This window comes from Ovis canadensis, chromosome 13 (genome assembly GCF_042477335.2).
Source record: "Ovis canadensis isolate MfBH-ARS-UI-01 breed Bighorn chromosome 13, ARS-UI_OviCan_v2, whole genome shotgun sequence".
NCBI classification, from domain to species: domain Eukaryota; kingdom Metazoa; phylum Chordata; class Mammalia; order Artiodactyla; family Bovidae; genus Ovis; species Ovis canadensis.
This window is the reverse complement of record NC_091257.1, coordinates 77,244,428-77,257,089: the sequence shown is the minus strand read 5'-3', so window position 1 is coordinate 77,257,089 and position 12,662 is coordinate 77,244,428. Positions and strand designations below refer to the sequence as shown.

Below are 12,662 nucleotides of genomic sequence, written 5' to 3'. Positions count from 1 at the left end.
ACACGAAAGTGTGAAAACAGCAGGAGGCTTAGAAGTCTACTGTTTGAATGGAGAAAAGAGAAACAGCCTTAAAATAACCACATCTGAAAAAAACAGTGAAGGATTCCAAAAGATCAGCCCTAATTTAAGGAAGAAGCATGGCTACCATATCATTTGAACCTAAAAGAATATACCCAGGGCAAGACAAATTTCAGAAGACATGACACTCTTGAAATACAGAATTTTATTTAGAAACTGTTTAAAAATAGAAAAAAAAAAACCCTGTCAAGAAAGACCAGGTGGAAAATGGGTTCCCAACAAAATGGAATTTTAGGGCAACAAAAGTCTAAAAGGCCACAAAAGAGAAATAGCACCACTGTTATTTGAACAATGGCTAGTTACTTGCATTTTTTGGCATTGTTAATCACTGAATCTGGGTTTTCCTCTGAATTCCACACAGAGCATGCACTACACAACAATTTTATCATCAAATACCTGCTTGCTACACACATTTCAGGACAAGCTACCACCAGAAACAAATCAATACACATACATCAGGGGCTGAACAGTCTCAGCAGTGGGGGACACACACGTCGCAGAATTCTGCCAAACAAAGGAACTGAGTCGGCTGTGAGCAAAGCAAATGAGGGGGTTAAGGAATGAAATATTTTAAATATTAATAATTAATTCAGACATGGTACTCTATTTTCTGCAAAAGAAAATTAACATTTAGTCACACGCTAACATTTTCATCTCCAAAGAGATTAGTGCACTGGCAAAGCATTCCGATAACAGTGGAGGGCTGTGGACAGCGGTACCGAAAACGCCCAGCCTTGCAGATCCCAAGGGAGTGGTGGCCTTCACGGATCACTCCCTTTGCCAGAGGTCCAGAAAGAACTTGCAGTATGATCACTTGCCTGCTGAACTTCCACTCTAAGCAGCAAATTTTAAGGAGCCAAAGAGGAGTCCCCAGTGGGCAAGGGGAGCAGAGAAGAGGAACATGTCAAATGTAAACTTAAAAGACAGTAAAACGGGACACAGCCCCCATTCAAATCCCAGAGATGTGGGCAAGTCCCCAAAAGTAGTTGTTAGGTTTAAAAACTGGACACACCTCATTTCAAAAAAAAAAAAAAAAAACAAACACGCACAGTACACAGAATTATCAGGGATAACTGGAAAAATCACCAGAGAAATGCTCAATGAAAATCAAGCTCTTTGACTCAGACGTCTCAGGCCTGAAACACACCCTCTATTCATCCAGGCAACAATGCCTCTTGCTTCTTAGCAGGCATGCTACTGGTCAAGGACATCAAAATGGCTTACAAAATAACTTTTCAAATTTTGCTTTTGGGCCAACATCTGGGCTTATGAGGATCAAGCAGTCCTGCGAAGGCTGGGAACAGCAGGTCCCAAAGGCTCCAGGTTCCAGCCCTTCCTTCCCAGACACAATGTCAAACACACATCTTATATTTTGAAATATGGAAGCATCTTTTAAATACTCTTAAGGCATTTATTTATTAAAACGTTCTCTGCCAAGATTTCACATTAACTTAAAATTCAAATCAGTCTTTACATTTCTCTACTGAGGTCTCCACCTTCTCCAGCTATCAGTGCTACCAGCATCCACAAAGTGAGCCCCATGGTCAGCCTCTTTGTTCCCTGGGTGAACCAACTAGATGTTAATACTGCTCTGCTACAAGGTAAACGCTCCTAACTCAAACTTATTGGAAAAGGAGTGAAACTTCTGCAAAGTGCACTTTTAGAAGAGGTACTTTTGCTTATGAAAAGAAACCAGTGAGTCCTCTAAGAATAATAAAAGGGAGTATTTTACAGTTAAGCACATGATTTGGAGTGAAGAATTCAGATGTTGCTCGGCTGGTCCAGGCTATTAATACTCTTCCTGTTCCTCCTGTGGGCCCCCTTCATCAGGTATCACGAAGCCTTCCTGAAATGGGAAGATGGGAGGGGAAAGCCATTAGTCAACACTGAATGAAAGATCAGTTTCTACTGTGGGTTCCCTTTCCTTATATTTAAAGCCTCTCAAAGTCAATGGTTCCTCCTGTCTCTACCACACACTTGGGGCACTGAAGGGCACAAGACCCAGTGACTGCTTTCCTATTAGTTGGGCAGTGGAGCCACATCGCACAGGACAAAACTGGGCACCAACTCACCCTCACACTGTTCAGGGTGATGGATGTGTCCACTGTGCTGGTGATGGCAATGATGTCAAACATCAAGCTGTCATTAAACCAACTGAACCTCAAAGAAGCTGGTTAAGAAAACAAACCCTCAAAAATCCCTGAAGTCACCACAATAGTACCAGATCATCTCCTCCAGTAACGTGTCCATACGGCCAGCTTTTCCTTCACGCCTTCTTTTGACTGCACTTAGGAACCTGCATCCCCTTCAGGAGAAGGGGACGACAGAGGATGAGATGGTTGGATGGCATCACTAACTCAATGGACATGAATCTGAGCAAGCTCCAGGAGATGATGAAAAGGAAGGAAGCCCGGTGTGCTGCAGTCCATAGCATCGCAAAGAGTCGGACATGACTGAGTGACTGAGCAACAAGAAGGAACCCGCATACCGCTGCAGGTGCTGTGGGTGGTCTGCTTACCCACAGCTACCAAGGCTGACCAAACACGAGCAGCATGGGAGACCTCAGATGTGTGGCTCCCACCTCACACTCACCCCAGGCATCTGGCATGAGCTAATGGCTACACTACCATAAAAACTTAAGACTCCCCCTTCACCCACCATCTTTTTTTTTAAACTAAACCTCTATGGCTAAATTTACTTAACATATGACTCCACTAAAACAATACTCGGACTAAACCCAAAGACACCTGTATCTTCATTAACTTTGGTTTGGTTTTTTTTTTTTTCATTAACTTTGTTTGCATTATCTGGCATACAGCAAGCCTGAAACACAGATTTATTGAACAAATTATCAACTTTTCAGTCATCAGTTTTAACACCCCCAAATTCACTTTAGAGGACAATGCTAATAACATCAACGTTGCCTTATATTTGTATATGGCTACACACTGTGAGGAAAAGGCAATGGCACCCCACTCCGGTACTCTTGCCTGGAAAATCCCATGGACGGAGGAGCCTGGTAGGCTGCAGTCCATGGGGTCACTAAGAGTCAGACACAACTGAGCGACTTCACTTTCACTTTTCACTTTCATGCACTGGAGAAGGAAATGGAAACCCACTCCAGTGTTCTTGCCTGGAGAATCCCAGGGACAGAGGAGCCTAGTGGGCTGCCGTCTATGGGGTCGCAGAGTCAGACACGACTGAAGCAACTTTGCAGCAATAGCAGCACACACTGCGAAACACTTAAGACAAGACACATACTATAGCTTGATCCTCAAGACACTGCTGGGCCTGGCAGAAGAATTATTAGTAATTATAGCCATGAAACAGTGGACAGAGCAAAATGTCAAATCCTAAATCCAGGGAAAATGAGTTTTCCCTATTTGGCTGCAGAATACACAAGACTCCCAAGAGACGTGACCACAAGACAGTGTGGAGAAATGGGAACCGGGCACACTCCAGTGTAGGAGGAAAAAGGCACCTCTCATAGCTGTGGGCAGCAGACATCAAACAGGGCCATGCGCCTGACTCTCCAGGGCACACCTGGGGCCATATGAAAAAGCAGCAGCACTCAGACCGAGGGGTCCAAGCTGAGCGCGGTAGAGTGGGGATGGCAGGATTAAGAGCACCTGGTAGCACTCGTGACCTACCAGTGGCCAGAAGCTACAGAAGCAGGGCAGCCAGCCACCTCACTGTCCCGTGCCAGCCTCAAAGGCTTCAGACCTCAAGGCAGAGGCTGAAGTGGCCCCCTCTGGCTGACTCTGAGGGTCAACGATGAAGTCTTTAAATGAATGCTACACTGAAACACACCAAGCATCAGTACTGAGCTTGCCAAGAACCACCCGATACAATGTACTTTCTCTTAGGTGGCAAAATGGCAAGAAAACATCCCCAAGTCAGCACGTACGTCTGTGGCGTAGAGAATGTCCACGATCCTCTGCAGCACAGGGTTGTTCTCCCCCTCGTTCTCCTGGCAAATCAACTCGATGTTCCTCAGCTTTCCAAAATAGAAGTCTCTCTCCTTCTCCAAGTCTTCCACAGTAAGCTTCAATACATTGACCTGCACAAAATATTAGAAAGGGTGAGACATCTAGAATTCATACACCAACAACATATCAGATTAAACCTCCAACCCGAAAGGAGATTGGTCTCTCATCAAATTCTCTAACAAGGACAAAACTCCCATTTTAATTTGATGTCAATTTTCTTCAGCCCCAGATCAATAGCATGGGCTTATTCATGGCACTCTGACTATAACGATTCCCGCAAAAGGACAGGCTACATGAGGAAACGTGCAGGTACTTCTCAGAGACTAAGACAAGATCAAAGAGAAAAAGGCATGGCTGCTGAGACAAATACAGAAACAGAATCCACAACCCGGCCCAGCAGAGTGGCTGCCAATTATACACTCAGTCCATACCAGGACCCTGGTCAGTGAAGTCCAGGTCCTTCTGCAAGCTAAAGTCAACGGTAAGCCAGGGTCTGGTCCAAGGGAGCAGGGCAGAAATGATGAGCAGGAGGGCAAGCCTAGTTAGAGACAACTATGCTGGCCAAAGATGGCTAGCACTGAGGCGGGCCTGGGCACAGAGACTCAACGGTTATTTCTCCCCCAAATATGTTGGGCCAGGGTGTGATCCACGACTCAAAAGAAAAGCATCCTCTGATGAGAGGGTCCCTGCGTCACTCTCTCCCCCAAGACAGTCTCAGAAGGGAGAGACAAAAGCAGAGGAACGGGGCACACCCCACCATATTCCACCCCTAGATCCCTGAGCACAGCGCCAGCTCACCACTCAGGCCACAGGATCTTCCAGGAGTCCCACTGAGGGACTCTAATTTCCACAAAAAAAATCTCAGTGAATGGGTCAGGATTCTGTTCAGCCAAGAGTAATAAAAGTCGTAACTTTTATTATGTTATCATAACATAATAACAATAACAATACCATAACAACTCTCACAGTCCAGTGAGTCTTCATTCCAGAATATCAACTGTGACTCTCACTGAATGCAAATTACATGGCAAATGGTACAATATAGTATGTTCACAGGCCTTACAGGCTAGGGGCCCATGGAAAGCCCAGCCAGGGAATCAAAGGTGCAGCTGCTGAGAACAACGTGGGTAGTGGAATTCTGAGAGCCAGAAGCACTACAGGAATCTAGTCCACCTTCTGAACGTCTAGTTACTAAAACAGCTCATCCAGCTTTCCCACAGCCTGATGAAGGAGCCAGGCTCAACCAGAGGGATCAAGTCCTGCCCCCTCACAACCTACAGTTGAGAGGCATCAGAGATGAGGAGCAGGTGACTGGAACCACCAGGACCATTTTGTTAAAGACTTAATTTCAATGTTTGCCATCAAAGCCCTCAACAGACTGATCCAGAATCAAGGCTCTAGAAACAAGGTTCTAGACACTCACTATTCCTTTAGCAACCACTGGAATGACTTTTAAAAATAACTGAGGGGCCTCCCTGCTGGCTCAGCAGTAAAGAATCACCTGCCAATGCAAGAGACACAGGTTCGATCCCTGATCCAGGAAGAGCCTACATCCCGCAGAGCAACTAAGCCTGTGCTCTGCAGCAGGAGAAGCCGCTGCACTGAGAAGCCCACATGCCCAACAAGAGCAGCCCTCACTCCCTGAAACCAGCGAGAAGGCCACGAAGCAGCACAGACCCAGCAAAGCCAGAAACAAACAAATAATTTAAAAATAAACAAAAGTGACTGAAAGTTTCAGTAAAGTACTAACACCACCTGGTCACCTGCAAAACGAAGTAATCCATCTGCCTCCACTCTCCCCACCCCTGCTTTAAACGCTGTTTGCAGCCTTTCCTTAAACCATCAGTTACTCCCAAAGCAGAGAGGGAGAAGGGGACTAAAGGATCAGAGGGGACTATCCGCAGCAGTGAAAGCTGCTTGGATCTCCGGCCCAAGGTCCACGAGCAAGAGAAGAGGCCCGTAATCACATGAGGAGGACAGGGAAGCACTTACCACGGCACGGCAGCCTGGAGCCTGCTTGTACACACACGTTACACCAGTGCCTCCCTCATAAGCCCCCTGAAACCTTCTCCCACCTATAAATCATCCAGGGCACCAGAAGCCAGCCCGACAGGCCCCAGCCACAAGGCCAAGGCAGCAGCCCTCCCTGACATCCCTCAATAACCATGAATTCACAAGCTCAACAAGCATACAATTCTCTTACAGCTAAGAAATAGCTGGAAACTAAGAAGCCCAAGGAGAACGTTTTAGACCTGCCACTGGCCAATATGGTAGCTATGAGCCACAGGCGGTGTTCTGCGCACTTGAAATGTAGCCAGTGCAATTGAGACAGGCTATAACTATCAAATACACACTGTGTTTCAAAGACCCGGTACAGTGTTCAAATGTAAAACAGCTCACTGATAATTATTTGTAATGATTATGTCAGAATGCTAATACTTTAAGTATGTTGAGTAATGTGTTATTAGAATTAACCTGTTTCTTATTACTTTTTTCAGTGTGACTACCAGAAAACTTTCAGCTCTATATAGGTATGTCTCACATTTCCGGTTTACAGTCTATTTCTATGAATAGTGTTGCTTTGGACTAGAATCAAATAATAGTACACTTCTCCCGAATGACGTAAGAAGGTGGAATCGGGCTTCCCTGCTGGTCCAGTGGTTAGGGGTCCACTAACAGTCCCCTTGCAGTGCAGGGGACACCAGTTCAATCCCTGGTCCGGGAAGATCCCACACAGCTTGGAGCAACTACGCCCATGTGCCACAACCACTAAAGCCTATGTCCTAGAGTCTGCACTCCACAAAAAGAGAAGCCACCTGCAACAAGAAGCCTGTGCACCTCAACTAGAGAACAGCCCCAGCTCTCCGCAACTAAGGAAAACCCACGCACAACAGTGAAGATCCAGTGCGGTCAAAAATAAAAATGATTACGTTTAAGAAAACAAATATGGAATCCCTGAAGCTCTCCCAAGGCTATGAACACCAAAAGGTAATTTGTGTAGAACACACTGCCCACCAAGCCCATGAGGCTCCACTTTTCATGACCGATATGGTCATGTCCCCAGACCTCCATCCCTTCACCAAGTGCACCGCTTTAAATACTCTCAGGGTCAGAGAGATCACGTACATGAGCCATGGGAGTAACAGGTGTGCACAGGACTTTGACAACCTGCAAAGAACCGAACATCCTTCACGTTGAAAATAGTAATGATAAAAATCAAAGCCCTGTGCTGGCCACACACGTTATTTCTGAGGCAGGGCTGGACAGGCTGGGTGTGAGCTGCACTGCTGTCCTTCTCTGGAACCCCTCAGAGCTGCTGCAAAAGTGAAAGCAGAATGCTTAGCACAGCACTGGCACCTGCACTCTAAAAATTCTGGTTTTGTTTTTGCTGTTAACAGTTTTGTATTTCACCAAAAAGAATCTGACTCCTGTGAACTTTGAAAACATATTTCAAAACCTTTTTCACTCTATCAAGACCACAGACAAAAACCATAATAATCACAACTGTCTTTCATCCACCCCCACGCACCCCATTTATCCCAAATCCTTCCAGACACTTGGCAAAACATCAGCTTGTGAAATCCATCCAACCACCGAAAGTAAAGTATTGGCCCCGCTGCATATGAGGCAGTGAGTTCAGAGGTTAACTGACCCGCCCCAAGTTAGAAGTGGCAAAGCCAGGACCTGCCGCAAATCTACACCACCCCCCAAATCTGGTGCTCCCTCATCCAGAACACCAGCTGGGCAGCAGTCCCACGGAATCCATTGCATCTTCTGGAGACCGTGAGGCCCACCCTACGCTGGCCGCCAAGTCTCAGTACTGACACCTCTTTACTCTATTTCTGAGACCACTTTCTGAGTACACCTGTGCCTGGAAACCAGGAGTTCCAGGGACACCTCCTCATCCTCCAGGACTTCTACACTCACAGCCACAGTGCCCACAGGGTGCTTGCGGCCACCACAACAATGGGGATGCTGACCCAGTCACCTCCACCCTCCCGAGGTGCCTACACCATGGGGCACACACAAATCAAGAATGAAAAAAAAACAATAAATGTGATCTTGGGGGCAGGCTTTTATGTCCTGATTTCCTCAGAGTATGGTCTGGGTCACAAAACGTTCTGGATTAAAGTGAGGCTATTTTCCCCAAGCTTTAGGACTTGGCTTTCAGGAAAATGAAAAGGTTCATTCCTAAATTCACAGGAATTACAGAGCATCCTTGATTTTTAAATCTGGAATTAATTACGAGGAACATCCAAAAGCAAACAAAACAACTATAAGAATTAGTGAGAAAATGGCTAAAAATCTAAAATTTGTTCTGATCTATAGAGACCTCTACCAATATCTTCAGATACTTAACTGGTTCAAAAGAAGACGTTTCAAATCATCTACCTATTAAGAAGAGAAAAGCCATAGGCTTTGCACATCAGCGGCACTCTCCACCTGATTCTCCAGTGACCCAGGATGTCAGCTGGGACACTGCAGAATACTTTTTTAAAATTATTATTTAGAAAGGAGCTCTCCATTATCTCCTGTTAGAGCCAAAATTCAAGAGACAATCTCTGAATCCCAGGAACCCTGACAGTGTTTCAGGGACTTTCAACAGGGTTCTACCTTATGTGTGCATTTCCAAACAGATACTGGTTTCTAATAGAAACAATCGAGCTTAGAAACAGCTGCCCACCTGCCTCTTCCATCTTCATGTCCACGCTCACAGTCCCCACACAGGTCCCAAAGCCCTGACACGTCACGAGGACTGCTGTGATACGAGGACCGCTGTGATACGCAGACAAGGCAGGTCTTCCCACAAGAACACAGACAAAGCGACCCAGTCAGGGCAGCAAGCGCCCCTTCCCCCAAAGGGCTCCTGTTGTGGACACAGGAGATGCCTACCTGCTGCATCAATTCAGCTGCCTCGTCATCTCCATTCCCTACACCAGGATTCTTCCGCACCACACCCGGGCCAGCCTTAGGGGTTGCAGTAGTTCTGTGTGTTGCAATGGGCCTCTGTGGAGCTGAGAGAGGAACAAAGTTGGCTTTTTTTTTTTTAAGAGAAGAAATTTCAAGACAAAAAGAACCCACCAGACAACAAGAGAAGGTTGTGACCAACTGCTCTCCACAGCTATGCAGTGAAGAGACCCACCGCAGAGAGCCCAGCATGCAAGATTACACCCCATGATCACCCAAAGTGGTTCTGCATTCTGGCAGCACAGAAGTACCAATTTTAGCCATGATCTTTCGGGCTGGCAATAAGTCTTTTGGTGTGGTCTTTTTTCCGCTGGGGTGGACGGGACTATCATCTGAAAGAGGCAAAGTCAACCTGGTACAAACAGATGAACTACCTGAACCCAGCTCCAACTAAATGCACAGACAGGCAGCTTCATGGAGCAAAGGGAAAGAGCTCACAGCCCCAGCTCTGGGGCACCCATGACACCCCATCTGGAAAGCAAGGTGTCTCCCAACTCACACTCCTTGGATTAGGAAGATAAGCGAGCGGGTAGAGACTGCTCTGACCACTAACGGCTTCAAAACCCCTTCCTGTTTGCTTTTAAGAAGGTGTTCAGAGGGTCAGGAGAGAAGAGCAGCACGCTGACTAGGATGGGCAGACTTCTCTCAGTAAGAATGACCAAAGGAAAGACAAGGGGAAAAACAGCAGAGGGGCCAATCTATTGATAAGTTAAAATGATAAAGAATAATCAGGAATGGGCTACCTCAAGGCAAATTTATCATTCATGACTTTAGTTTTCATTCGGCAAGTATTTTGCCAAGTTTATATATTATGCCAGGCTTAGAAATACCTCATCTTCCTAACACTCCAAACTATTCAACAACCATATGACCTTAAGGCCACCCAGAGTAACAGGCATTTCCGCTGGAGGATCTCTAGCATACATTTAAACTGAAGACTAAATACTTAATCCAAGCCTCCATATGCCTGTTAGCAGCACCTGAAATATGAAATGCACAGGGTTATCTATGCAATTCCCCATTCTAAGAAGCTGAAGAATCAAAGTAGTCAATATCTGAAGAAATCTGGACCCTCATATACTCTGCTTGGGAAAATAAATGGTTCAGCCACTTTGGAAAACAGTCAGGTAGTTCCGTCAAAAGTTAAACACAGAGTTATCACATGACCCAAAAATTCTGCTCCAAGAGTATGTACTCTTGGATACACACCCAAGAGAAATGAAAACATATGCCCACACAGAAACTTGCTATGAATGGTCATAGCAGCCCTGTTCATAATAGCTTTAAAATGGAAAGAACTCAAATCACCATCAACTGACGAATAAATAAAATGTGCTACAGCCACATAACTGAATATTATTTAACCATAAAAAGGAGTCCTGATACATGATACAACATGGATGAACCTTGAAAACATTATGCTAAATGAAAGAAGTCAGACATAAAAGGCCACATATTCTGTAATTTCATTCAGAAATATTCAGAATAGGTAAATCCACAGAGGATCAGCAGTTGCCCAGGAATATCAAGGAGGGAGGAGTTTTGGGGAGAAATGGGAAGTGACTGCTACCAGGAGCACATGAGGTTTCTTTTGGGGGGTAATGATAATGTTCTAAAACTGACTATGGTAACAGGATAACATTACCTATGTATGTACTAAAAACCATTCAACTGTACACTTGAATACCTTAAATGCATGAACTGTATGCTAAGTCAATCAAGAGCTCAAAAAAGCTATAAAAATTACAAAGCACTCAACATCCCTCTCTACCTACCAGATAGATCAGCCCCTCTCTCAAGGTACTATACAACCTTAATTAATGTTCTTGCCACCTTCTGGGAAGGAGGAGTTAGCATCTGTAGAACACCCACCGCTCCACAAGGTACACATGTTCTGTGAGTGTATCACTACAAACACATTTGGGAAAACCCACTAGGCCAGGACTTCAAGATATAGTCTCTTATAAACAGCCTCCCCCTGCCTCCTAGATTCTGCTGGCATCACAGAACTTAGCAGCTGAGGTTCTAGGGAGGCCAGGGAAGCCGTGAATAAGCACAGGTAGCTGGTCTGCAGACAGAAGGATAATGCAGAACCAAGAACAGCCCCCAAGGGACCTGGAAAGCTCTTTCAGTTTCTGAGAGTCCAGCTCCGGTTGCAAATTCCAGTTCCAGGGCTCTAAGATGAACTGTACTTGTGTTCCAACTAACTCTCCTTTACGTGAGCTAACCTGAAGGATTTCTATTCCATACAACCAACCAGTGTTGGCAAAACTGCAAACAGTAACTCTTTCAGGCTTCAGGAACAGCCCTCTGGGGCCAGTACTGCAATTCCCCTCTCACAGAGGAGGAAACAGGGCAGAGGTGAAGCACTCATAGAGGCTCCAGAGACCTAAGAACAAACGCAGGGCCCTGAGGTCACTCCTGCCATGAGGCCAGGATTATGCTACTTCAGATCCTTAAGCCTACCCAAACACTGCTGGGTGACTGCTGAATGAATGAATGAATACCTAGACTACCATTATTTGGAAATGGCATTATTTGTGTGTGTGTGTTGTGGGGGAGAGGGAGTTGGTTTGTTTTTTACCTGCACTGCTAGAGCTGAGAGGTTTCTTCGGTTTGTTCAGAGCGGGAGCAACAAGGGAGGGGGCCACTGCAGTTTCTTGACCTTGTCTGGCAGCTACAGGGTCATACTCTTTTCCATCATAGTTTGCATCAAAAAACTTCTTGAACCACTGAACGAATTCAAAATTGTCCTGAAACTTTCCTTTTACTAATTTGTCCACAGGAATTATCTGCAGAAAAATATACGATTCTTTAGTTCAAAGCAAGAGGTTTCTGGAAAGCATCAAAGGTGTTCACATTCATCAAAATCAGTATAAAGCTCTGCTAAAAGGAGACAAAGAGGCAAGAACTAAATGTTCAGTAAGTCCCTGGAAGGTTGTAGAGCACGTTTCATTCAATTTACCTTCCACAGAGAAAACAGCAGCCAATCCCCACAGTTCAAGTCCATCGAAAGAAATCAGATATGCAAAAGAAACAAGTTTCATATAGAAGTCACACACACACCTCCAAACACATTTTAAGATATGTCACTTCACTGTAAAAAGTAAACCTCCCACGGAACTTGCATGGCCACAGAGCCTGACACAAGGTACCAAGTCCAGAGCACAAAACAACAAGCATTCACAATGAACTGTGTTAAAAACAAAAATTATCTTAAAAATAGGTCAAGGTACAGAATCAATCCTGGGATAGACTTCTACAAAATGGCATGTTTTTCAAGTAATTACAATTCTATTAAAACATACTTTACAGGACCCGCTAAGATTTTTATTGTGTAAGAAAACTATGCTATCAGCTATTACTTTAAATGGTCAGAGCTTAACTATCTTTTAACTCCTCAAGGATTCCAGTTACAATCTGAACTATCCACCCCTCTGAGCAAGCAAACTTTTAAAAATTTCTTGGTATGAAACATCAACAAATAAAGTTAAATCTGGAACTGACTTCAAATAATCCAGGACTACAGGGGGTAGAGTAGAGATATATATGAAATAAGACCATCCCTGAGTTGATAATCACTGAGGTACAAGGGGGATCCCTGCACTATTCTACTTTTATATACTC

General features: G+C 45.0%; 1 protein-coding gene across 5 annotated transcripts in view; it reads right to left on the bottom strand.

Annotated features, from left to right (window-relative positions):
* Positions 1–208: 208 nt before the first annotated feature.
* MAPRE1 (microtubule associated protein RP/EB family member 1) overlaps positions 209–12,662 on the bottom strand; it is a 29,308-nt gene continuing 16,854 nt past the window's right edge. For all 5 annotated transcript variants that reach the window (XM_069546906.1, XM_069546907.1, XM_069546909.1 and 2 more), the window contains 4 exons: positions 11,620–11,827; positions 8,961–9,082; positions 3,986–4,138; positions 209–1,924 (listed from right to left, as the gene is read on the bottom strand). In XM_069546906.1, the coding sequence (XP_069403007.1) occupies positions 1,868–1,924; positions 3,986–4,138; positions 8,961–9,082; positions 11,620–11,827 (540 nt within the window). In that variant the 3' untranslated portion in view covers positions 209–1,867. The remainder of the gene's footprint in view (positions 1,925–3,985; positions 4,139–8,960; positions 9,083–11,619; positions 11,828–12,662) is intronic.